This window comes from Chelonia mydas, chromosome 13 (genome assembly GCF_015237465.2).
Source record: "Chelonia mydas isolate rCheMyd1 chromosome 13, rCheMyd1.pri.v2, whole genome shotgun sequence".
In the NCBI taxonomy this organism is placed as follows: domain Eukaryota; kingdom Metazoa; phylum Chordata; order Testudines; family Cheloniidae; genus Chelonia; species Chelonia mydas.
The window spans coordinates 2511049-2537421 of NC_051253.2; the positions used below are offsets into that span (position 1 = coordinate 2511049).

Sequence of the window (26373 nt, forward strand, 5' to 3'; positions counted from 1 at the left end):
TACCCAAGAGGAAGGGAAGTTTTGCCTGTGTGTGAGTGAGTAGCAAGAGCTGGAATTGCTGCCAAGCTGCAAGTTTCTCTTGAGAGGTAGGAGTTCTGGTCTCATAGTACTGACTGCCCCGGGGGGTACAGGCAGGAGTGGGCATCCCTTTGAGCATTCAGCTGCATGGCGTAACAGACCTTCCTTCTGGAGAGCAAGGGGGACAAAGGGTTTTGTTATTTCTCCAACACTGAGGCTTTGTTCAGATCTGCTTGGAAAGCAGCAGCGCTAAGTCAGCAGACAGCATGGCCTTAGCACTCCCACATGAGTGCTGAGGGGTGGGGTTTCTCCTCTATTGTCTCTGCCCTGGGCAAGAGAACAACTGGTACAAGGCACTTTAAGAGTAGCTTCACCATCTGGGAGGGAGGCAGATCCAGGGAGAAGAGCTTCTGAAGGGGCTGGCTGTGGGATTCAGGGAAGATTTATTCTGTCCCCTGAGATGTACAGCTGCTGCCAGGAGATCCGTTCTGGTGCCTGTGAAGAGAAAAAACAAGCAAGCCGCCACTATTACAACAAACAAACAAACAAACTCCCACAAAAACCAGTGACTGTGGAGGTGTAAATCTCTTCATGACCAGCACTGACATCCTGTCATTGAACATTTCAGAGGCAGCTAAGATTTCAACTGGGGAAACGCCGGTGCCACAGCATCAAGAGACAACACCTGCGCCCCCCTTGCCTTCCACAGTAATTGCTTTGCACCATGGGAAATGGCATGAACAAGGTAAAGATAAACACTCTGAGACACTAGTTTTGTGGATCTCTGTTCCCTCTGAGACAGGCTTTTCAGAGCTTTTAGGGTGCGAGGTCTCTTTATTGGACTCCGTTTCTTGGAAAGCAAGAGCCACGCGCCACTTCATGTTAGATTTCAGGGCACCCTCGTGTATGCTTAATTTTACAGTGAAATCTACTTTAAGGGACCAGCAAAAACCAGCTTCTCTAGTAGAAATGGGTCTTAACTACAGGTTGAGCAAAGGTGGACAAGAAACCACATGGGGATTCTTTAGCAGTCATGTAAGTCAGTAGGCAAGGTCCTTAGTACAGGTCTGGAGTGTCAGTAAGGTTTCTAAGCAGCTGTGCTATTACCCTAGGAAGACAGCAATAAGTAGACAGACATCAGAGCTGATCAATGGTGATCCTGGGATTCCTCCCCAGGAGATTACAGCAATGCCACCAGAGAGGCCAGGAGGTCAGTGCACGGCCCAGGACATTACCCTGTGAAGCTGAAAGAAAAGTTCTACACCACCTTAGAGAACTAGATGAGATAAGCACATGACAAGAGATCTGTAAGGTGTGACCTTTGTACTGCGCCACTCGGCTTCTCAGCATTCCCAGTAGCAGCTGCTCTAACACCACGGGCTTTGCTGTATACAATATCTAGGGCATAGCTTATCGGAGAGGGCAGCCACTGCTTCCCCTTCAGTGAAGTTTTCCCAAGTTGCAAGGAAGTGACTTTATTTGCCTGTATAAGAACCTCCATTCTTAACTCTTTTTTTAAAGCAGTCTCCCTCTCTGCGCTATCACTGCACAGCGAAGAGTTTTGTGATAATTTGGATGAAGGATGCAATATATCAAACTATTGCATTTCACGGAGGAGTAGGACTGAATGAGACACGTTATTGTGTAATAAGGACATTCTTGGATACATAGCTACTGCAGTTTCCCCTTTAGACGTGTCCTTTCACTACAGCAATCTCTTAGCATCTAATTTCTATGATAGCTGAAAGTTAGTTTGTAAAAGGCACATTGTCTATATAAATTTCATCCAAATTTTAAATATTAAAAAAAAAAACTCTTCTGAACAATGAGGTCAATAGAAACATTTCCAAATTTACTTTTTTTTTTAAAAGTGAAACTGTAGTTTTAAGCTTTCCCCTGCAGTGTTTGCAAACCAACCACTGAAGCATCAAGAACTTTAAACTGACGATAAAAAAAAGTCAAATGCTCAACTACGAAATGGGGAATAACTGGCTAGGTGGTCATACTGCTGAAAAGGATCTGGAGGTTACAGCGGACCACAAACTGAATAGGAGTTTCAGAGTACCAGCCGTGTTAGTCTGTATTCGCAAAATGAAAAGGAGGACTCACCACCTTAGAGACTCACCAATTTTTTTGAGCATAAGCTTTTGTGAGCTACAGCTCACTTCATCGGATGTTGTCAATGTGATGCAGCTGCAAAAAAAGGCTAATATGATTCTGGGGTGTGTTAACGGGAGCATTGTATGCAAGACACAGGAGGTAATTGTCTCACTGTACTCGGCACTGATGAGGCCCCAGCTGGAGTACTGTGTCCAATTCTGGGGCACCACAATTTAGGAAGGATGTGGACAAATTGGAAAGAGTCCAGAGGAGAGCATGAAAAAGGATCAAAGGTTTAGAAAACCTGACCTATGAGAAAAGGTTAAAAAACCTGGGAATCTTTAGTCTTGAGAAAAGACGACTGAAGGACAATCTGATCACAAAAAAAAAAGGAGTACTTGTGGCACCTTAGAGACACCAATTTATTTGAGCATAAGCTTTCGTGAGCTACAGCTCACTTCATTGGATGTCTCTAAGGTGCCACAAGTACTCCTTTTCTTTTTGCGAATACAGACTAACACGGCTGTTACTCTGAAATCTGATCACAGTCTTCCATATGTTAAGAGGCATTTTAAAGAGGACGGGGATCAGCTGTTCTCCACGTCCACTGAAGGTAGGACAAGAAGTAATGGGCTTAATCTGCAGAAAGGGACATTTTAGGTTAGACATTAGGAAAAACTTTCTAACTGTAAGGGTAGTTAAGCTCTGGAACAGGCTTCTAAGGGAGGTCATGGAAGATCATTGGAAGCTTTTAAAAACAAGTTGGACAAACACCTGTCAGGGATGGTCTAGCTTTATTTGGTCCTTCCACAGCACAGGGGGCTGGACTCAATGACTTCAAGGTCTTATCCAACCTTACATTTCTATGAAAAGTGAAAACGACTCCTTTAGTTTTCATTGTCCAGGCTGAGAGAAATGTAAAAATGTAAACAAAGAAGTTATGAGTACACTGAATTTTTAAACGTCTCACTTCTAATAGCCTAAGGTGCTATTAGTAAGGGAGGTAAAGAAGTGTTTGTTTCCAACCTACGGTTTGGAAGTTCATTCTGTCCCTAACAAAATTAAGTCTGCAACAGATGTCTTCTCACTATGGGAAATACAGTATGCATCCGATGAAGTGAGCTGTAGCTCATGAAAGCTTATGCTCAAATAAATTGGTTAGTCTCTAAGGTGCCACAAGTACTCCTTTTCTTTTTAGATTTTCAGACAGTTTAGGTGCACAATTACATGTGCAAAATGTGCACCTCATTTGAATGCACAATTACCATGATTGCATGCACAGATCAGACATGCAATTGTCTGACATGCAGTCCTAAATTCTGTGACAAACTGGCCTGCTATTCTTGTGTTGGGAACAAGTTTTCTTCAGAAGAAAAAGAAAGAAAAGGAAGGACTTCTTACAGGACTGGCACTGTTTGGCTAAATGGAGGAGGGAGTGTGATCTAGTGGTCCGAGCAGGGGACTACTGAGTTCTGTACCTGATTGTGCCACTGACTTCATAGTTGGCCTCGGGCAAGTCCTGTAACTTCTGTGCCTTATTATATCCCTGTTTTAGAGATGGGGAAACTATGTACTAATTCCCCGGGGTCTGAGACTTAATTGATAAATGACTTTTGAGGTTCTCGGATGAAAAGCACTAGCAACATGCAAATTGTTGTTAATTATTAATGATTATTTTAAAAAGCAACAGCAGTTTCCCAGAGTCACATCCTAAAGAACATAAGAACGGCCATACTGGGTCAGACCAAAGGTCCATCCAGCCCAGTAGCCTGTCTACTGACAGTGGCCAATGCCAGGTACCCCAGAGGGAGTGAACAGAACAGGTAGTCATCAAGTGATCTCTTTCCTGCCATCCATCTCCACCCTCTGACAAACAGAGGCTAGGGACACCATTCCTTACCCATCCTGGCTAATAGCCATTAATGGACTTAACCTCCATGAATTTATCCAGTTCTCTTTTAAACCCTGTTATAGTCCTAGCCTTCACAACCTCCTCAGGCAAGGCGTTCCACAGATTGACTGTGTCCTGTGTAAAGAAGAACTTCCTTTTATTTGTTTTAAACCTGCTGCCCATTAATTTCATTTGGTGGCCCCTAGTTCTTATATTATGAGAACAAGTAAATAACTTTTCCTTATTCACTTTCTCCACACCACTCATGATTTTATAGACCTCTAGCATATCCCCTCTTAGTCTCCTCTTTTCCAAGCTGAAAAGTCCTAGCCTCTTTAATCTCTCCTCATATGGGACCCGTTCCAAACCCCTAATCATTTTAGTTGCCATTTTCTGAACCTTTTCTAATGCCAGTATATCTTTTTTGAGATGAAGGGACCACATCTGTATGCAGTATTCAAGATGTGGGCGTACCATGGATTTATATAAGGGCAATAAGATATTCTCCTTCTTATTCTCTATCCCTTTTTTAATGATTGCTAACATCCTGTTTGCTTTTTTGACTGCCGCTGCACACTGCGTGGATGTCATCAGAGAACTATCCACGATGACTCCAAGATCTCTCTCCTGATTGGTTGTAGCTAAATTAGCCCCCCTCATATTGTATGGATAGTTGGGGTTATTTTTTCCAATGTGCATTACTTTACATTTATCCACATTAAATTTCATTTGCCATTTTGTTACCCAGTCACTTAGTTTTCTGAGATCTTTCTGAAGTTCTTCACAGTCTGATTTGGTCTTAACTATCTTGAGCAGTTTAGTATCATCTGCAAACTGCCACCTCCCTGTTTACCCCTTTCTCCAGATCATTTATGAATAGGTGGAATAGGATTGGTCCTAGGACTGACCCTTGGGGAACAACACTAGTTACCCCTCTCCATTCTGAAAATTTACCATTTATTCCTACCCTTTGTTCCCTGTCTTTTAACCAGTTCTCAATCCATGAAAGGATCTTCCCACTTATCCCATGACTACTTAATTTATGTAAGAGCCTTTGGTGAGCGACCTTCTCAAAGGCTTTCTGGAAATCTAAGTACACTATGGCCACTGGATCCCCCTTGTCCACATGTTTGTTGACCCCCTCAAAGAACTCTAATAGATCAGTAAGACACAATCTCCCTTTACAGAACCCATGTTGACTTTTGCCCAACAATTTATGTTCTTCTATGTGTCTGACAATTTTATTCTTTCGTATTGTTTCAACTAATTTGCCCGGTACTGACGTTAGACTTACCTGCCTGTAATTGCTGGGATCACCTCTAGAGCCCTTTTTAAATTTTGGCATTACATTAGCTATCTTCCAGTCATTGGGTACAGAAGCTGATTTAAAGGACAGGTTACAAACAATAGTTAACAGTTCCACAATTTCACATTTGAGTTCTTTCAGAACTCTTGGGTGAATGCCATCTGGTCCTGGTGACTTGTTACTGTTAAGTTTCTCAATTAATTCCAAAACCTCCTCTAGTGACACTTCAATCTGTGACAATTCCTCAGATTTGTCACCTACAAAAGACGGCTCAGGTTTGGAAATCTCCCTAACATCCTCAGCCGTGAAAACTGAAGCAAAGAATTCATCTAGTTTCTCCACAATGATTTTATCATCTTTAAGTGCTCCTTTTGTATCTCGATCGTCCAGGGGCCCCACTGGTTGTTTAGCAGGCTTCCTGCTTCTGATGTACTTAAAAAACATTTTGTTATTACCTTTTGAGTTTTTGGCTAGCTGTTCTTCAAACTCCTTTTTGGCTTTTCTTATTACATTTTTACACTTAATTTGGCAGTGTTTATGCTCCTTTCTATTTACCTCACTAGGATTTGACTTCCACTTTTTAAAAGATGGCTTTTTATCTCTCATTGCTTCTTTTACATGGTTGTTAAGCCACGGTGGTTCTTTTTTAGTTCTTTAACTGTGTTTTTTTAATTTGGGGTATACATTTAAGTTGAGCTTCTATTATGGTGTCTTTGAAAAGTATCCATGCAGCTTGTTAGTGACTTCACTGGCAGGGGTCCAGGAACGGGGAGGGTTGGTGGTGCAGAGTGGTGGTTTCCTTTGTTTGTTTTGGTTCTTCTTGGCTTGTTTTGAGAGGCAAGCATGCTACATGCTTCCTCTCTGTCTGAATGCTGGATGGGGGGGTGGGGAAGGGATGCAACACACCAGGAGTCGCCCTCTTTCAGGCTGAATCTTCTCTTTTGTGTCCTGCAGGTTCTCCCTGGACTTTACCTTGGGAACTTCATAGGTGAGCAGCACTGCTGAGAGCACCCAGAGAACTGTCTGAGCTGGAAAGTTACCGATAGTCTGTGTTGCATGACATGTATGTAGTCCTCTGCCCCACTGTCCCCCATTACGAGGGAGCCTTGTTCTCTCCAGGCCCTGACAACACTGTGTGTGCTTATTTAGACCAGAAGCACTGGTATCAAAGTGATTAATATCCTGAGAGGTGACATCCATAGGAGCTAGAGATGCTCAACCACACAACTTGTCCTACAGAAGACAGGGATTGTTCTGTACTGTATGGATGTGGGAGAGAGATTTCTCCCTGGCTTGGTCATGATTAAGAAGCACCATCATATCTCATTAAGCTTCCTGTGCTCCTGGGTCACTCTGTCATAGGCATTGTCTCCATCATGGCAGGCAGAGAGGTGTCAGCACCCCTGCAAGAATCCCTTCCTCTCACTTCCTGATTCTTGCATTTAACTCAAGTGCCACTTCCTCACCTGCAAGGCCCTGCCTACTCTCCTACCTACCTCTGCTCTCCTATCCCCTCTTCCCTTTTCTCCATCTGTCACTCTTCCCCCGGTGCTTGGGAGAGGCGCTCTCCCCCTTGTCCACTCAAGGCTCTCTCCTCTCACCTGCTTTATTCCCCAGTGTGATCAGTGTTCTCAGCCCGGTGCAGGGGTGGAACATGAAACTGTGGTGCCCAGAGAGAGGGGTAAAAAGCTAGACAGGTAGGAGGGGCTCTTGTTCAATTCAGGGACGTGAACCACAGCTGTGAGGATGTCGGGGAGCAAGGTGACAGTCAGGACAAGCACACAAAGGGTTAAAGAGCGCCATACTGACTCTGGGCATCATGAAGTCGTACCACCCACGTGTGACTCCGAGTGTCTTGCGTTCCAACACCATGACTCTGCCTCTCCCACTCTGACACAACATCTTGATACCAGCTATAAATATCACAGCACTGGGGGTGGCAATTCTTCTGCCCTACAGACACCTAGCAGTAGACAGGGAAACCTGTTAGCTCATGCAGTGTACCAGTGGTCACCTGTTTCCCCTCTGGTGAAGGGTGTCAGAAACCCAGCTGGCCGCCTGCTGCAAAATCTCACTGTGTGGTGTTTGCAGGTGTTGTGATTCTCTACGATGACAATGGCACATGAGCAGCAGAGTGTAACCATTTATTTCCACAGGCTCAGAGCGGGAGATCTGGGAAGGGAAAACAAGACAATTCTTCCTCTTGTTCCCCCTTAGGGGCCTCAGTAACTCATAGGATCTCTGGATTTACAGGTGGAAGAGGCCTCGTCAATGAGCGAGGCCATGCCCTTGCTAGGAGAGGATACAGTGGAATCTCCATCCATAGAGGTTTTTAAGCCCTGGCTGGACAAAGCCCTGGCTGGGATGATTTAGCTGGGGTTGGTCCTGCTTTGAGCAGGGGGTTGGACTAGATGACCTCCTGAGGTCTCTTCCAACCCTAATCTTCTACGATACAGTCTCCTCAATAGAGGATGCATCTGATAGGACACTCAGTTGTCTCAAGAAGGCCATTGACTTTGTTTCTGTGCATTAAGACAGGCAGTTCATTGACTGAAAAGCCTTCTCAGAAGCCTTTGTCCAATGCACAGGGGATTCGAAAGTAGTTTGGACGAAGACCCCGAAAGGCAGTGAGACTCCCTGTATATCACAGACTAGAGTATTTCACGCATTTATCCTGTACTGAGCCCAATATCTACAGTAGACAGCATCCAGAATACTCAGACTCCAGGTTAACCAGAAGGGTTAAAGCAAGTCCAAGGCCTGCTACATTCAGTCTTGGACTGGTGCCACAAGAGCACTGCTCAACCAAGAAACTGGGAGTCATGGTATAGATTGAAAGTTCAATATCTTGTGAACTGCCAGAGCTAGAGACATGTTTTCCAACTGAAAGCATCCTCTGTCCTGGTAGGTCACAAAACACTGGACATTAAAATCATGTCAGTCTAAGTACCATCATGCCAGACCCCCATACTAAGGTAATACAAACAGATAAAGGGATGGGTAGTTCTTGCTCTCCCCTCCACCCCCCTTGAATTCTGACATGGAACGACTCTCTTAGATTCTCTATTGTATTAAATATTTATACAGTGCCATTAGCACACGGTGCTTTAAACTACAAGCCAATGCTTTATACCACTTGAACATTTAGAATCCCAGAGCTTTGAGATGGGCAAAAGCAGTGTCTAACTAGCAGCTTGCAAACTAACAGTTGCTAAAATCATAAGAGAAAAACCTGCTGCAAAGATGCTTCGTTGGCCAGAACAGCACGCTCACCTTCCAGAAGATTGACCCTAGGTCCTGAACGAATGACCAGAACCACAAAATACTGAGACCTGTTAGAGAAGCTAGGTCACTGTTCTGTAGGAAAGGGGAGGACATCTAGGAATCCTCATTCAGGTAGGTACAATTCGAAAGATGACAAATGCAACAAAGCTAGCTGAGCGTATGTCAGGAGAATTGGGGAACAATCGTTCGTTGAGATAAGTTCAAACATTAAAGAGTTCAGGCCGACGGGGCCACTCTCAGACATGTTGTAAGTGGGTTCAGCTCCTTTGCTGCTGTTAATGGATGGGGTAAATTGTGCATGCAGCAATACAAGCTGCTAGTATTTATGCTACGTTTGCATGTTGGGGAAGAGTGTGTTCCTTCAGGTGGGAGCATTTGGATGTGTGCATGCTGCAAGCAGGTATGCAAATGTATTTGCATGTGTGTTTGCACACATTTTTCCAAGCATGTGTTCATAATACTGTGGCATGTTGGGGTGCGTTTGAATTCAGTTAGGTGTGAGCAGGCAGGCTGTGTGTTCATTTAGGGAGGTGTCTTTTGGTGTAATGTGTGTGCATGCATATAGGGATTTATAGGTTGTTTTCAGCTGTGGCAGCATTTGCTCACCTGCAGTGTGTATTGGCACCTCTGTGTGTGTGTGTGTGTAATGCAGCTATGTGTTTCTATGCAGCAAGGTGTGTGCATGCTTATTTGTCTGCAGGGGTGCGGCAGGCATGCTCGTGGGACGTGTAAGAACTAAGTACATACTGCAATCTCATTGTGTTTTTCCTTCTTTCAGATGCCAAAGATTTGGAGCAACTGAGCAGGAATAAGATCACCCACATTATTTCAATCCATGAATCTCCCCAGCCACTACTGCAGGTAGGTTTCTAAATCCCTAACGTCACCCCTCTGCCTTCTACTCATCCACTTGCCCCTAACATCCTCCTTCTCCCTCAAGAAGAAAAGCCACAGTGATAGCTACCCACCCTTCAGCAGTCTCAAAGGAACTGGGTTGCTCCTTCAGCCTTCCTGTGACTATAGCCCCCAAATCTAAGAGTCCCAAAGATACGCTCAGAAAGCAAAATGATCAGGGACTGTCTGGTCTTTGGCCTTAGTTAGAGATCACTGTGTCCTCAACTCTGTTTATCCCGTCGCTATCCAAAGTCACTGATTTCCTTCCCTGATCACTCATTCCGTGGTCTGCATTCCCAGATGGATAGTGGACATTGCTCCTTGGACTCTGGAGGTATTTTCAGGAGCAGAGGGAGGTGGTACTTGCTTTACTGTCATGGGAAAGCTGGGGTTGGGGTAGGGAAGTAGTAACTAAAGGGCTAAAGGAGAGGTGTCTTTGTAGAGTGAGCAGCTCTGGGGGCAGCCCTTTGGGAAAATAAGACCTTCAGATCTCTCGGGGGTCCTAACCTTGACCTGTGTATTTTGTGCATTTCAGGAAATGACTTATCTTCGCATTCCTCTGCCAGATACACCCGAGGCCAACATGTAAGTGCCAAGCCAAGGCTGCTCCAGAATCAGAGTCACGGGGAACCTTGGAGTTTGCAGGACAAACTGGGGGATAGGCACTAACTCCACTGCTGAGGCCTCAAACCAGCTGTCTCCAGTGGACACTCAGGATGGCACCTTGCCAGAGAGTCCTGTAGGATGAAACAATCATACCATACCGCTGGGACGGTGTCACAGTCACAATGCAACACCCTGCCTGAGCTTAGTTTGAGAGGTGTCACAAGCTAGTTACAGGCTCCCTAAACTCAGGGTGGCTGGCAGCCCGGTTACGGCACCACTCGAGAATCCAGTGGCCACAGACCCCTGCGAGGGAGGGGTAGCATGCTTAGCTGAATAAGAGGGGTGGTGGTGGAGGAGGGGAAAAGGGTCCTACTTGAGAGGTATGAATAACAGAGCAGGGCTGTGGGGTTGTGTGCGATGCACCCAGCACTGAGGTATGCGAGCACTAACCGAGGGCTCAAACAGACAAGCTGCCTGAGGCCAGAGTTTGGCTCATTTTCATTAACTCCTGGAAAGTGCCCCTCAGTCCTCGGCTGTGCCTGGACTGGTGCGTAGAGCACGGGTGCCCTCCGGAAGCCTGGCAGCTGCTGCTTTGGAGCCCTCTGCTGCAGGGTGCGCTGAATAGCTTGGAGCATCAGCCCCCTGGCACGGCTACTTCTTCTGGAAGCACTGATGCACCACGCTGTTAAATCAGCAGCTGTGAATGGTGCCTAGGAAAGAAGCAGTGATCACTATTTTAGTTTGCTCGCCTTGCCCTGCGCGCCATGGGGCACCTGCGGCTCCTGGTAAAATCCTATTTCACAGCCTGGAGTAGGGTGACCAGACAGCAAATGTGAAAAATCGGGATGGGGTGGGGAGTAATAGGAGACTATATAAGAAAAAGACCCAAAAATCAGGACTTTCCCTATAAAATCGGGACATCTGGTCACCCTAGCCTGGAGTCTTCATTCTATTTTATTTTTCCTGCTAGCAAGAAGCACTTTAAAGAATGTATCAGTTTTATCCACTACTGTCGCCTGCATGGAGGGAACTGCCTTGTTCACTGGTAATGCTCCCTTCCAATGACCCTCGTGCAGCATTCTCCCAAGTACAGTGCAGTGGGAAGATGGACTGGGCAGTAGAGTCCACAGAAGGCCAGGCTTTGTAGAAAACAGATTGTACATGCTGGGCTCAGCTTACTAAACACAGCAAGTGTGTGCTGACGGGCTCTGCGTGTGGGTGAACCTCGCTTGGGACTCGGGTGTTGCCTGGAGACAGAGATCATGCGAGTGTCTCCCCAGCCCAGCTTGATTTAAGGATGCCGTTGGGTTAGGGGACTGTTTACCAAGCAGATAGGGCAGCATTAGCTTCGGTTGTAATGGAGAGGAAGAGGAACCGATTTGGGGGCAGGACTCCAGGAAGTGGCTCATGTTTTCACTTCTTCTAGGGGCTGTAATGTGTGTATAGATCTAATTGAGGTCATGGTGGAAGTGTCCCGTCTGCAGGGTTGGAAGGGACCTCAGGAGGTCATCTAGTCCAACCCCTTGCTCAAAGCAGGACCAATCCCCAATTTTTGTCCCAGATCCCAAATGGCCCCCTCAAGGATTGAACTCACAACCCTGGGTTTAGCAGGCCAATGCTCAAACCACTGAGCTATCCCTCCCCCCTCCAAGCCATGAAGAAGTAGCCATGAAGAAAGAAGGAGGGCATGGTGGTAGGGGTGGGGATGGGCTCGAAGGAGGATGGCTGTGAGTGGGGGTGGGGATGAGGAAGAAACAGCAAAATCAAGGCCCTGATTTTCCCCCCTTCTGACTCCAGCCTTGCGGGGATCTCCCGGAGCACCACCATTGTTGTTGCCTATGTCATGGCAGTGACGGAGCTAAGCTGGCAGGAGGTACTGCAGGCGGTAAGAGCAGTGCGACCGATTGCCAATCCCAACCCCGGCTTCAAGCAGCAGCTGGAGGTGTTCGGCCACGGCCCTGCACGAAAGGTGAGAGCAGAAGGCTGCGTATAGCCATGGTAACTGTGGTCAGTCCTTATATAGCGCTTCCTAGGCATTGCGCAAGCCCAGGGAGAGAAGGACTCAGAATCCAGAGGGGGACCTGGATCCCCAAAGAGCAAGGGAGAGCTCGGAACAAGAGAGAGAAAAGGTGGTCATTAGAAAGAGACGGATCAAGACGTGGGATCCAATGGTGGGGGAAGGTATCAGAGAGATAGGCTGTCCTGGGAGAGATTCCCAATGAGAGAGCCACACAATCCACTCTCCTTCCAAACACAGCATATGGCCAGGCCACCAGGGCTAGCACCTCGCCAGGCCGATAGGACCCAGACTCTGACTGTGGTAGTGCAGCCTGCAGCTTGGACCAGGTCCCCAGCAGGTCGTGGTAGCACTCACCGCCTGCTCGACATTCTGCACTGCCCTGCCACTTCATTCCTATTGGTCACTCACATGGCCACAAGCACAAACCAAGGGCATGTTCCTTGCCCCATTTAACTGGACAACCTAGGTAATTACAGGCCTGCTAGCCTGACATCGATCCCAGGCAAGGTAATGGAGCGGCTGATACAGGACTCGATTAATAAAGAATTAAAGGAGGGTATTGTAATTAATGCAAGCAGCATGGGTTTATGGAAAATAGATTCTGTCAAACTAATAGATATACTTCTATAAGGCATTTGACTTGGTATCAAATGATGTTTTGATAAAAAAACTATCACGATATAAAATTGACATGGCACACATTAAATGGATTAAAAACTGGCTAAGTGATCGGTCTCAAAATGTAATGAATAGTCATCCAGTTGATATGTTTACAGTGGGGTCCCACAGGGATCGGTTCTTGGCCCTATGCTACTTAACATTTTTATCAGTGACCTGGAAGAAAACATAAAATCATCACTGATAAAGTTTGCAGATGACACAAAAATTGGGGGAGTGATAAATAATGGAGAAGAACAAGTCACTGATTCAGAGCAATCTGGATCACTTGGTAAACTGGATGCAAGCAAACAATACGCATTTTAATATGGCTAAATGGATATGTATTCATCTAGGAACAAAGAACACTGGCCAAGGACTCTATCCTTGGAAGTAGTATGGTGGATAATCAGCTGAACATGAGCTCCCAGAGTGCCGCTGTGGCCAAAAGAGTGAATCTGGGATGCATAAACCGGGGAATCTTGGGCAGGAGCAGAGGGGTTGTTTTACCTCTGTGTTTGCTGCTGGAATCCTGTGTCCAGTTCTGGTGCCCACGATTCAAGAAGGCTGTTGATAAATTAGAGGCGGTTCAGAGAAGAGCCATGAAAATGTTTCAAGGATTAGAAAACACACCTTAGAGTGATAGATTGAAGGAGCTCAGTCTACTTAGCTTAAGAAAGGGAAGGTTAAGGGGTGGCTTGACTACAGTCTACAAGTACCTACATGGGGAACAAACGTTTAATAATGCTCTCTTCAGTCCAGCAGAGAAAGCTCTAACATGATCCAATGGCTGGAAGTGGAAGCTAGACATATTCAGACTGGAAAGAAGGTGTAGATTTTTGACAGTGAGGGTAGTTAACCATTGGAACAATTTACCAAGGCTCATGGTGGATTTTCCATCTCTGACCATTTTAAAAGCATGATTGGATGTTTTTCTAAAAGATCTGCTCTGGGAATGATTTGGGGGATGTTTCATGTAGAAGGTCAGACTAGATGATCACAGTGGTCCCTTCTGGCCTTGCAATCTGTGAACCCATCAACATCTGGGCACTCCCCCGAGTGGCACTTAGCTCCCTGCTCTCTGAGGGAGGCAGGAAGATCAAGGAGGCCCAATACTTGGACTGACTGAAGCAGAGGTGGGGCCAGCAGGGACACGTGGAGCTCCCACATCACCAGCATCTTGGAGAGGGTCAGTAGGAAAAGAGAAAGCAAAGCAGGAGAGACCGAATCCGAATCAATTCTGTGGAGCGGTACACTCTCCCGCTCCTCCAGTACCGTGCATATCGCCTCCCGGCCTCCCTTGTATCAAACGTGGCAGGATCACCAATTCCCAGGACCTTGGATTTCTGTCCATTTGAAATATGGCACCTGCAGCAACCCAAGCTGGGTTATTGGTTTGCTCCTGATGGCAAAGGAAAAGCACCACCTACAGAGCCATCAACACCTGTTACACCTCACTATATCCTGGAGGTCACCCATCTAAATACTGAGCCAATACATTTCCCTTTACTGGGGCCAGTTCCTCAGTGGTGCAAATCAGTATCGCGATTGGTTTCCATTGAGCTACCCAGATTTATACCTGATGAGGATCTGGCCCATAACACGTAGCTCAGTGCAAGAGAGAGACAGGAGAGGGGTCTAGGAGCTCTGTGAGAGGAGAATAGGCCACAGTATATTACAGCACATGTTCAGCCTCAGGAATTCCGCACTTTGTGACCCAGCTGAACTGGGCCATCACAAACCTCTGAAGCACCTGGCATTGGCCACTGTCAGGAGACAGGATATTGGGCTAGATGGATCCTAGGTCTGACCCAACCTGGCCGTTCTGATGTTCTCCTTGCACCCTGCAGATTCACAGACGCCTGGAGCAGAGATATGGAGCCAACACTTTCAATGACGAGGAGGAGATAAGGCTCCTGCTTCCAGCAGACAGAGAAGGCACATCCAGGACAGATGGACCCCTGCAGGGACTGGTGCCAAGGAGCAGAGACATCAAGAACACAGTTCCCTTTCTGCTGCGGGTGAAGCAGACATTCTCCTGCATCCCCACCTGTTTGAAGTGAGTCCAGCTGAGGCACAGAGAGGAGGGAAGCAAGGCATTCTGGGAAAGTGCATAGCCTAACATATCAGACTGACAAACACCAAGGCTTGGAAAGGGACACCCCTGCTATTGTATGTCAGGGGAAAGGTACGGTCCAGTGGAGCAAGCACAGGCCTGGGAGCCAGGAACTCCTGGGTTCCCATCCAAGCTCTGTTGTCTTCCTCTGTGGCTTTGGGCAAGTCACCAAACATCTGCCTCAGTTTCCCCATCTAACGTGTGGGGGGGGTTAATTCTTATGTTTCTGTTTCCCAGGCTGCTGTGAGGGTTGGTTAGTAAATATACAAAGGGCACTGGGAGGGTTAGATGTGCTGACTGTCATCATCAGTGAAGAGAACGGCCTCGAGCACACAGCATTGAGCCCCAGCTCACTGAGTCAGATCAGAACAGCTGTGCAGGAGGGGATTTTCCTGCTGCTAAGAGACTGTATTGGAAAGTAGCAGCCAGGGATGGACTTTGGCAGCAGATTTTAATACTTCAATAAATGCTGCACTGAACCCATAAAAATAAAATAAAGCGTGGGGGGAATGTCTCTTTATAGATGAAACTTTTTCCATCAGCAAGTGGTTTCCACTGTCCTGGGGGGATTGATAAGAAGTGCGTGTGTGTTTTCCATTAGACCCAGTACACCAGCCAGGAGACAGCTCTCATGCAGGCAAAGGTCCAAATGTAGGCAACAGGCTAAGTAGAAATCAAGATGAATTGTGTGTTAACAGGGTTGCACTACATTTCCTCTGATCCTGGTGTGGTCTCCCACAGGGGGCAAATAATATTTAACACAGGGCCAGGTGTTGCTAGAGCTCAATATTAAGCCATTTTGTTTGAAGACTTTTTACATACTTATTTCCTAATAAACTTCTTCTCAGTGCAGAGTTTTATGTACATTTCAGCACAGGGCAGAGTTCAATCGGAAAAAGGGGGTGTGATGATTGGGGAAGGCTGGGAGTGAGCAAGGCTCTCTGGAGCCAGAAAGAGCCTTTGGGAGTATGTAACATCCCTGCCACCAATGCTCCCGTGCGGCTGCAGCAGAGTGGACTAGGACATTAATTATTCATGCTTACTGCTAATTTATTTACTCAGTGCCTAATGTGCACCAGGTTCTTTGCAGAGCAAATAAAGAGACAAACTCTCTGCCTTGAAGAGCTTACACAGCCCATGGCCCCAGTCCTGCAGAGAGCTTCACCCACGAGAACCTCTGCATCTGCAGAGAGCTCCATGGACATCAGAGTAAACTATGCAGGCATGGGGCTCTGTCTGCACAGAGCTCGGGATCAGAGCCAGACATCATTCCAGCTATTTTGGACATTAAAGTTAATAAACTAGTGTAAAAACAACTCTATTTAGGAGTGTCCCCCTTCACCCTCTGTCCTGACCTCTAGTACTGCACCTCCCATGGCAGCAGTGTCCCACCATCTCAGTCCTGGGTGACGAGAGCTCGGAGGCCCATGTGTGAAAGTGCAATTCTAAAAAAGCGTGGAATAAAGAACTCACACAGCCGTGTTCCCGAGTGCAGACTGCCAAAGCAATTGGACATACCTAGCAAGCGCACCAGGCGCCTGGCTAGCAAAAGGACGTTGACTTTATCCCTGCCACACTGGAGTTAAATACCCAACAAACCTGCACCTTTGGGCCCCATAGTCCTGCCTCTACGTTACCCAATAAAATCAGATGACAGAACATCATCAGAATGGCGGCTGCTGTCTGACACCCGGGAGATTCCTGTGCAAGGAGCTCTTTGGCGGGACACATGAAGCTGGTGGGATTCGTAGCCTCAGGCTCCTCAGGACGTGGGCTCTCTCTTCCTATATGTCTGTGCAGCACCGAGGACTCTGGTGCCTTAACCCTCCCTCGGCGTTACAGCAGACAAATGGAATACCAGTCATCTTGACGTGCCCCATAAGCATGCTGGGTTTCTATGCTTCAGTGCCAAGCATTTTCCTATGGGTGTTGCCCTTGGCTATGCCCACACTGTGAGCTACGAGCGTGATTCCCCTGCTTGTGCACACACGCCAGTGCTGGGCATTGTAGCCAGGATAGCACAGGGAGCGACAGCAGAGGCATGGCTGAGCAGTGCCAAGTGCAAACCCTCCTGAGACCAGTGGATATGCGCTTGCTGCTGCCCCTGTGCGACTGTGTCTACGCTGCTGTTGGTACTCACACGAGCTCCAGGTGTGAGTCTGTGTATCTGAGCGGGGCAAATCACGCCCCATGCTCGTACCGTAGGCATAGCCATAGTCTGAGCGCCCGTGCTAGGCAAAGGCTCTGTGTTGCCCACACTGCACCCTTGTTCAGCAGCCCTGTTCTTATGCTAGGCAGAGGCAGTGTTACATTCTGAAAACCAGACATGCCCCTGGCACCCAGCCCTCCCTTTGCTGGACAGTCCCCAGGCTACGGTGTTCAGGTCCCACCGCACTGGGCCCGGCGTCTGCTCTTACGTGTCCCATGGTCTGAGTAGGCTGCAACCTCCATCTGTTCCCCCCTCACAGAAATGGGACCCGCAGCCCAGCTGCCCCAGGCCCTGTGCTGACTGCCCAGTTTAAGCCCACCCTCTCCCAAGGCTCCGGCCATGTAGGTCCTCGGGGTTGACAGTTCACCTCTTTCGGGACATGCTCTAGTGAAAGGTTTCAGAGTAACAGCCGTGTCAGTCTGTATTCGCAAAAAGAAAAGGAGGACTTGTGGCACCTTAGAGACTAACCAATTTATTTGAGCATGAGCTTTCGTGAGCTACATCAGATCCGATGAAGTGAGCTGTAGCTCACGAAAGCTTATGCTCAGATAAATTGGTTAGTCTCTAAGGTGCCACAAGTACTCCTGTTCTTTTTGCTCTAGTGAAAGCAGACAGTTCCCAAAACAGTCGCTCGTCCCTCCTGCACACCGCATCTCCTCCGAGTCACTCGCTGTCCCCCCGTGTGCAGAGAGTTTCCTTCTTCCATAGCAGGTCATGCAACTGCGTGGGACCTCTCTGCTTCAACATGCCCCTCTGTGCTTCCTTCCTAGCCACTGACCCAAACTTCCTGTATCTCTGCGGGTTCCTCAGAGTTCCCCTCTTCAATTCCTCAGCCTTTGGGGGTTTTAATGGTTGTGGTTTCTTGGTTTCCCTTTCTGGGAAAATTCCTTGGCCTCAAACTCCAGCTCCACAGACAAACGTGGTCGGCTGGTTTCTCTGATTTCAGCCATCCCATTGTTCTGAGGTGCTCCCACTGGAATGGGAGCGATCCAGGCGTAACGAGCCTCCATTGTCCCTGGACTGGGAGATATTGTGGCACAGCCCTGTCAGCACAGGGAGGATTCCACTTGCTGTAACGTTGGATGCCTCCGTGCAATTTCAAAGCATCAACCAGAATTCATAACTTGTACATAGAGAGATTCCCCCATGCCTGCGGTGGTATGTTCCTCATGCCAGGGTCCCACACTCTCTCCTCCCAGGCGAGCCATTGCATGTTCGCCATTATTATTTAGTTTCTTTCTGGCAGGGAGAGGAGTCATTCAGGGTGTCAACATGTTAAACCCATTGGGATGATGGGCTGAGCTGAAATGCGTAAATTATAAGGTCCAAGGGGATCACTCTGATCATCTAGTCTAATCTTCTGTATAACACAGGCCACAGGACTTCCAGGATTGCCAGCCCCACATGTTCAAAAATCATGATTCAGGCTCACCAAAAATCCTGAGATTACGTAAACATACTAGATGTGGGGTTCTTATTATTTGCCTTCTGCTTTTTGAGCCTGTAGGGTGCCCTGGGGTCACATTTTGGAGCTTTCTCCACAGCCACAAGGGCTAGAAACTTACTTTTTCTTTAAGAATGAAGGCTGAGGGCATCCCAGATCCACTTGACTCTAGGTGCTGGGGCTTTAAGGAAAACAATAATTATCATGAGACTCATGACTAAAACATGAGAGCTGGCAACACTGGACTTCCCTGAATTAATTTCGGTTTGAACTAGAGTATAACTGGGGGAGGGGGGGGGCATCATGCTAGAAGGTGTGAATGGCTACCATCACCTAGTACTTTGATCTATAGTCGGTTAACAGACCTATTTGAAGCTGATGGGTGTGCTAACTTGATGCAAAGGGCGCAGCGTGTTCACCATTTCCCCTGGTTTTCCGACTGTGACTAAAATCAACAGGGTTCTGCCCATGGATGCCTAGAACATTCCCTGGAATTTTGGAATTGATCAGATGCAGTTGTCAGGAGTTCTCATGTTACAGATGCAGAAATGCCGCTGAGATGAGTGTAGAACTTGCTTTACTTGGCCAGTTATAGAGTTTCAGGCCCCAACTTTCAGCCAGTGAAGACACAGAGGTGCATATGCAATTGCACACCTAACTTGTGCATAATGCAGCTGCACACCTGGATCAGGGAGCTGCACACATATAACTAAGCAGGTGTATTTGCGTATGCACTTTCCTAGTTTGCATGCAAAAGTGTCAAACACAGTTACCAATTAGGCATATTTTGTGCAGGCAGTATTCACCTAAACTATTAAAATCCAGCCCTCTCTGGTAAAGCAGAAATGTGTTTATACTTGTAGATGTGATTTTGTGTATTTGAAGTGCAGCTGAGGACAGGATTAATTGTGGGTTAATATTTAACTCCGTTTTTGCAACACTAGTTCATTAGCATACAAAGTATAAGGGTTATTATGCAGCCCCACTTTCCTCCTGCAATGAATAGAGCAATGCTGCCTAGGAATCCAGACCAGGGATAATTAGATCTCTCCTGTTCAGTATGTCACAGCCTCAGCTATTAGGAGAACACATGAAATCCCTGGCTGATAAGAACATGTACAGTATGAAACGCTCCCCAATTTATATGTGGCTGGATGACAAGTTAATGGACTCAGATTATCCCCTGGCCTCTGGATTTGATCTATGGAGGCTACTGGAATGGGGTGTTTAATGCCTTGGGGTCTTCACAGTACATTTCACAGGAGAGGTGGAGAGACATAAGTGCTTCTTCAGTGAAATAGACATGATGAATTCACTGACTCCCTTTCGATGGAATGAAGTGGTCTGAATTGCCCTTGTCGAGGAGAGAGCAGTGTGTCATGCCAGCTACCTGGGTAAAGTGTTGCCATGCTGGAGTCAAAAGCCATGCTTGCCCACCACCCATACACATCACCGTCACCTCCCTCTTAGCCTGTTCTTCCTTTCTTGGAAATTGGCCGGGACACTGGCTCCTAGCCTGAGTCAAACTGAGATTTCTCTGCGTCAGAGAGACCAGCCTGGTGGAATTCCCCTCCGTAGTAAGTGCGGTAAGAAGAGTGATTTCCTGTGCTGCTCGAGTTCCCCCACCCAACCACCTCGAAACCAATTCATGCAAGCGAAAGCTTCCCCATGCGCCATGTGACACAGAGTGAGCGTGCAGGCAGAAATTAACAGTGAGGAGGCCCCTGCCTTCCGTCACTAGCGCAAGCTTTCCCTGCAAACATTTATCCTCTGTGACAGTGGATTGATCCTAACCTGAAGTTTCACCCTCAAGCCCCCTGAAATGCACATCTGCCACGTCCCTAGGGGGCAGCACCATGGCAGCAGCAAGTTCTGCAGGGCAAAACATTCAGGCTCCAAAGTGGTGCCTTTATTCTGTCACTACCCACAGTTCAGTGTCTGTACAGTGGCTAGGGTGTACATCACAGCATAAAGCCAAGACCCCTGCCCCAGGCAGCTTGCAATCGAGATACACAATGCACCGGGATGCCAGACCAAGACGGGAGGGATTCCACATTATTACTAAAAAGAAAAGGAGGACTTGTGGCACCTTAGAGACTAACAAATTTATTTGAGCATAAGCTTTCGTGAGCTACAGCTCACTTCATTGGATGCATACTCAAATAAATTGGTTAGTCTCTAAGGTGCCACAAGTACTCCTTTTCTTTTTGCGAATACAGACTAACATGGCTGCTACTCTGAAACCTGTCACATTATTACTATTTGCTTTTCCTAGTGCCCCATTTTTGTGACTCGTAGGGGATTTGAAGCATCCTGGCCTGTGACACTTGCAGGGCAGTTGCCTCGTTGCCAGGCAAATCCTTCAGGAAATCCTTTGGTCTTAGCTCTGCCCACAGGTACACCCATCCAAACCCACTGGCAATGTAGAGCCCAGTCCCATTGACATCAATAGAAAGCTCCCCTGGCCTTTGCTAAATAGAGGAGCTGGAGCAGGCCCCGGGGGGCAGGCAGGGGTACAGCTGACGCTCAGTGGGATTGGGTGGAGGTGCCAGATCAGGCCCATTGCATAAGGAGAGTGATCACTCTGGCTCAGCAGTGTCCCATGTACAATACCCACCCTGCTGGAACAGATCAGAAACACTCCGGCTTGCCAGAGAGGTGGCAAGGGCTCCAGAAACATATCCTGTCTGCCTGGGCATCCATCCTAGGTAGGGTGACCAGACAGCAAGGTGAAAAGTCGGGACAGGGATGGGGGGGGTCATAGGAGCCTATATAAGAAAAAGACCCAAAAATTGGGACCGTTCCTGTAAAATCGGGACATCTGGTCACCCTAGTCCTAGGGCCCACCTGCCTTGTAGGGCTGCTGCAGGCACTCCCTGCCTCAGCTTTCTCCTCCCCGGCGGGGCCCTTCAGCCTTCCCCACACAGGCTTGATTTGGTGCCATGGCTCAGCCCTTCAGCCAAGTCACTAAAACTTAACTCCTTCCACGTAACGAGAGCCCAGACCAACACAAAGTTCTTCCCCCTACTACCCAGCCTCCTGGGCTCCCGTGAAGTCTCTCTGTTCTGGGACAGAATGCTGACTCCCAGGCTAAACTTGCTCTCTGGGGTTCCTGCCCCACACCGAGTTCTCGGCCCTTCTGTGAAGCCCAGGAGTTCATCATGCTGCCACCTGACCCAGGAGGAGTCTCGCTCCCTTAGGGGAGGCAGCTAATGAGGGCTGATTGAACAGGTCCCCTGGCACTTAAAGATGTTTCAAAGAAGCACTGAAGCCTACTGAAGTCCGGGGGTGGGGGTGTCTCTTGCTGGTCCATCCGCACGGTCCGTTGCAGAGAGGCTCATTGCCCCTTCTCCACATTGCACAGGGTCAGGCCCAGTTAAACAGCGTGGGGAGGCCCATTGCTAACCCAAGCACAATTAGCACCCATAGCTATGCACAGGGGCCCCGGAGAGCAGGCTGAGCAGGTCTCAGTGTCTCCAGAGCCCAGTGGTCTCTATAGCACCCCCGAAGCCAGACCAACAGAGCCCTGGAGTCTACGGGACATGGGGACAGATGGGGGAACACAAGGGTGTCAGTCAGCCTGGGCGTGCCATGGCTTATTCATTTCAGTGATTTCCATTGAAATGAGCTGGTTGGGTTTCAGGAGCCCCACACCTGCCCCCTCAGACCTCAGGCTACTTTCTCTTACTCAGAACTGAAAAGCATCTAGCCAGGCCCAGGGCAGGCAGAGACGAGCAATGGCACCTCCCTGCTGGGCACCAATGGGACACGAGCCTTCGGCCTCTCGGTTGCTGGTGATGACTAAAATGTGCCACTTTGAGGGCTGGAGCAGGGCTCCCCGGAGCGGCAGCATCCGGCTCCCCAGGAAGGACAGAACAAACACCCCAAGGAAAACTACAGCCCCAGCCCCCAAAGGCCAGCGACTGCCCTGGCAGGCTCCTTCCAGCCTTTCCAACAAACAGAACCCGCGATTGAGCCTCTCACCTGCAGCCTCTCCAGGGAGAGTCCAGGCCTGGGGCATGCCAGGCCTTCTGGCTTTGTTCCTGTCCAGTCCCCTTCCCCTCTGAGCAAGCTCTTCCCTCACTTCCATCCTGTTCCTGGTTAAATGCCCACCAGCTGAAAGCTTTCTCACACCAAATGGCAAGTAACAGGGTCCAGGCTAGGCCCTGCTGGGAATTAACCCCTTGTTTCCCTGCTCCAGCAGGGGTCAGCGCACCCTGTCACGTGGCTGTGCCAAATAAGTCTGGTGGGGCTCTGACAAATTTCTATGGGCCAAAGTGTCCACCTCACACAAACCAGCATCAGAACCAGCACTAAGTGGTGATGGTGCTGCTCAAGGACTGAATGGGCCAGCGAGTCTTACCGAGAATGATGAGGGCTGTGAAGTGCCGGGGCAGACAGACATCCTTGGACCATTTAACAGAGCTGGAAATAGAGATTCAGCTGAAAGCAAGGAGAAGGACTTGGAAACATGAGGGTACGGGGCAAGAACAACGTAAACTGCAAGCTGTAGCCAGTACTTCATAACAAATTACCTTCCTGTCTGACGAGGTATTTCTCACCCACGGGTCATTTCTCGCAGCACTGTTCTAGTTCCAGAAGCTAGGACTCAACTTTCATGAGACAGCGCCGGCTGGTCAAGTCACTCCTCTGTAACTGAAACCACTTGGGCCATTTCCGGTGCTCTTACACAATCACAACTATTGTCTCTTAGCCCAGGTAGCCCCCCTCCAGCCAGAACTCTCGTGGGGTTCATTTGTCTTTGTAAACCCTCCAGCCTGCATCTTGCTGAGACAGTAAATACAGGCTGTCTCCACGGGTGCTCACTGTTCCCATGTTGATTGGGTCAGCTCTCAGCCTCCCACTCGTCAGGTGAAAGGTTGCATTCCCAGTGGATTTGGAACATAATATTCTACGTGTTATGTAAAAAGAAAAGGAGTACTAGTGGCACCTTAGAAACTAACCAATTTATTTGAGCATAAGCTTTCGTGAGCTACAGCTCACTTCATCGGATGCATTCAGTGGAAAATTTTCCACTTTTTCCTTTTCTTTTTGCGAATACAGACTAACACGGCTGCTACTCTGATACGTGTTATGTGGCTCTCAAACTGTTTCCCTCTAGCAAACCTCTTGCAATGCCCAGGACTTAGCTTTCAGCAGAGACCCCACGTCCTCCCTTCGGTGGAATATTTAGAAGATGGCTGGACATGGAACAATATACCCACCTGGGCATGGCTGTGTCACACTAGCTACATCGAGCTAAAAACGACAGGGCTCTCTCGCTGTGCAATGTTCTGCTTCTGGCCATGAAGACACAGCCAATGCCATACGCTGGCCCGGCCCAGCACTGGTCGTCTTCCAGCTCCTGAACGTATTTCCATTACCAACACATTAGTAACAGGCAAACAGGCCTGACCTTCAGAGCTTGTCCATGCCCATGGCTCAGCGGGAGGCTCCTTCCGTTATTATCCAGTTACTAGCTGGAAATGGCTCAATGATTCATGTCAGCGAATTACCAGCTATAGCCCCAAATGCACCCGTCTCTCGGTAACTTGCTTGACAGTGACAAGGTCACCTTTTTATTTATAGATTTTGCTCCATTGTTTCCCATTTTGAAACCGCAGTTACAGCCTCAGGCTGGGGGGTGGGGGAGCAAGACAACCCCGAAGGTGACAGGGATGAACGGTAGCTTTACAATAAGCGGCTGGTGACTGACACAGGGCCAAACCAGCTGCATTTTCCTTACTGCATAGAAAATGAAAAAAATGAAAAAGCTGATTGTTCACAGGAGAAGACCAATAATAACCCAGCACCTCTGGCTTTCAGCCTCAGCAAGGAGCTGCAGGAAATACAGGGAAACCTGGAGCCAGGCAACAACCAGGTCTGGGTCCAGGTTTCCATATGGTTGCCATGCAATGTCCTCCCACCTGTTCTTAAAGACCCACAGCTAGCAGGCAACCCATTGTTGGTAGCCCCTGGAGAGACTGCTACACTGCCAGGCTCTACTCAGGTTGGTGGATGGGGTTAGGACAGGCTCTTCCTCAAGAGCTGTCACAGGCCGTGACCTTCCCTGCATAGACAGTGCTGTTCTACCCGCGCTCCCAACCCCCATGAGCTCTACGGGCTGCAGGAAGCAGTAACTGAGCCTTGCCCTGGTCCCAGCCACACAGGTATGGACCGAGCTAACATCGTGGGCGCTAGAACCTAGGCCCTGACCCAGGGGTCGCCGTCTGGCTAGTGACAGCCCCAGGGCCAGATTAAGACCTTTAGAGGCCCTAAGCACTGAAAAGATTATGGTGCCCCCCTCATATATAATTCAAAATAAAAACAATGCTATACCGTAAAATAAAATTTTATTTTTCGAAATGACACAAAACTTACAAGTATGCTGAAATTAAAACAGCTTCTTTCTAGATTTTCTGATTGCAAAATTCTGGATAAGTTCATCGAAGCTGACTCGACGAAGCATGTCCGCTTCCATACACAATAGGGAAAGTGAATCAAGTCTGCCCTGACACATTGTTGTTCTCTGAGGGTTTTTTATTCTTTTCAGCTGAGAAAAAGAGCATTCTGCAGAGAGCTTAGTAATCATCAATGTTAGAAAAATACATCGTGCGATCTCTACATTTGGAAATACACATTGTATTCCGCCTTTCAATATTGTGTCATGAAGATCAGTGTGACTGAATTTCATTTTTCCTGTTTCATTAAACTTTGTACTTACATAACAGTGGAGCTGCCGTACTGCTCCGCAGAGATTCATGTTCAAGTCAGCAGGGTCTGAGTCAACGAGCTTTTGGGAACCTTGTGAATATTGTTCGTCAGATAAGTCCATATTGTTTAGAAAAGAAAATCTACTTGATACTTCTTTGGACACTTCAGCTCTCCTCTTCATATGAGCTTCAAGTGTATCAACTGTTGTGTACTAAGTAGATACGCGAAATTTGTCTCTAGGATTCAATGCTGTTTCTGTTGCACTGCTATTATTTGCTTGTTTTTTCCTGATTCACTTGCGGGACTGGGCTTCTTTGTAGTTAGTACCAGGCAAGCTGTCTTTTGATAGGTCTTCAAATCTTTCAAAATCATTCCTCAAATGCATCTGATGCAGTGAGCTGTAGCTTATGCTCAAATAAATTTGTTAGTCTCTGAGGTGCCACAAATTCTCCTGTTCTTTTTGCGAATACAGACTAACACGGCTGCTACTCTGAATTCCTCAAAGTGTGTAAGGTTTCAGAGTAACAGCCGTGTTAGTCTGTATTCGCAAAAAGAAAAGGAGGACTTGTGGCACCTGAGAGACTAACCAATTTATTTGAGCATAAGCTTTCGTGAGCTACAGCTCACTTCATCCGATGCATACTGTGGAAATTGCAGTGTGTAAGTGTGTAAGGGGTAAAGTGTGTAAGGGGTCTCCTAATGATTGACAGAGGTCTGCACACCTTCTCAAATCCAATTCTTTTTCTTGGCGAGCTTGACTTGTGTGGTAAAAGAGAACAGAAAAACGGGGGAGGAGTGTGTAGTGCAGTGTAAGGAAGTCTAACAAAGTTCTGATTTTTCCCATGATGATTCTTCGATGCTTGTTTTGAAATATCAAATATCAATTTTTTTCAAAAAACAGTCTCACTTTTTTTCCTGCCCCCTGCTTTGCTGGTGCCCTAAGTAGGTGCTTAGTCTGCCTATTGGGTAATCCAGCCCTGGCCAGCCCCATGCCACCTGGGGGAGAACAATCCCCATCCCAGTCCCCTGGAGGTTGGGGGGCCCCTGTTCCAGGGTCCCCGGAAAGCGGGGTGCTCCTTGACCCATGTTACTTGGGGCTGGGGGGTCCAGCCC

General features: G+C 47.8%; 1 protein-coding gene across 4 annotated transcripts; it reads left to right on the forward strand.

The window, feature by feature from the left end:
- Positions 1-7: 7 nt before the first annotated feature.
- On the forward strand, positions 8-17152 carry DUSP15 (dual specificity phosphatase 15). 4 transcript variants are annotated; one of them, XM_043526794.1, is made up of 8 exons: positions 8-86; positions 647-763; positions 6270-6303; positions 9379-9461; positions 10030-10079; positions 11071-11145; positions 11898-12069; positions 14628-17152. In XM_043526794.1, exons 2-8 carry the CDS (start codon positions 743-745, stop codon positions 14838-14840), a joined length of 648 nt encoding a protein of 215 aa, XP_043382729.1. In that variant the 5' UTR covers positions 8-86; positions 647-742; the 3' UTR covers positions 14841-17152. The 4 variants fall into 4 exon arrangements, with proteins under 4 accessions (XP_043382729.1, XP_037771761.1, XP_007062550.1 ...); XM_037915833.2 differs by lacking the exon at positions 8-86 and having other exon boundaries at positions 504-763; positions 6270-6378; XM_007062488.3 differs by lacking the exon at positions 8-86 and having other exon boundaries at positions 504-763.
- Positions 17153-26373: the final 9221 nt, after the last annotated feature.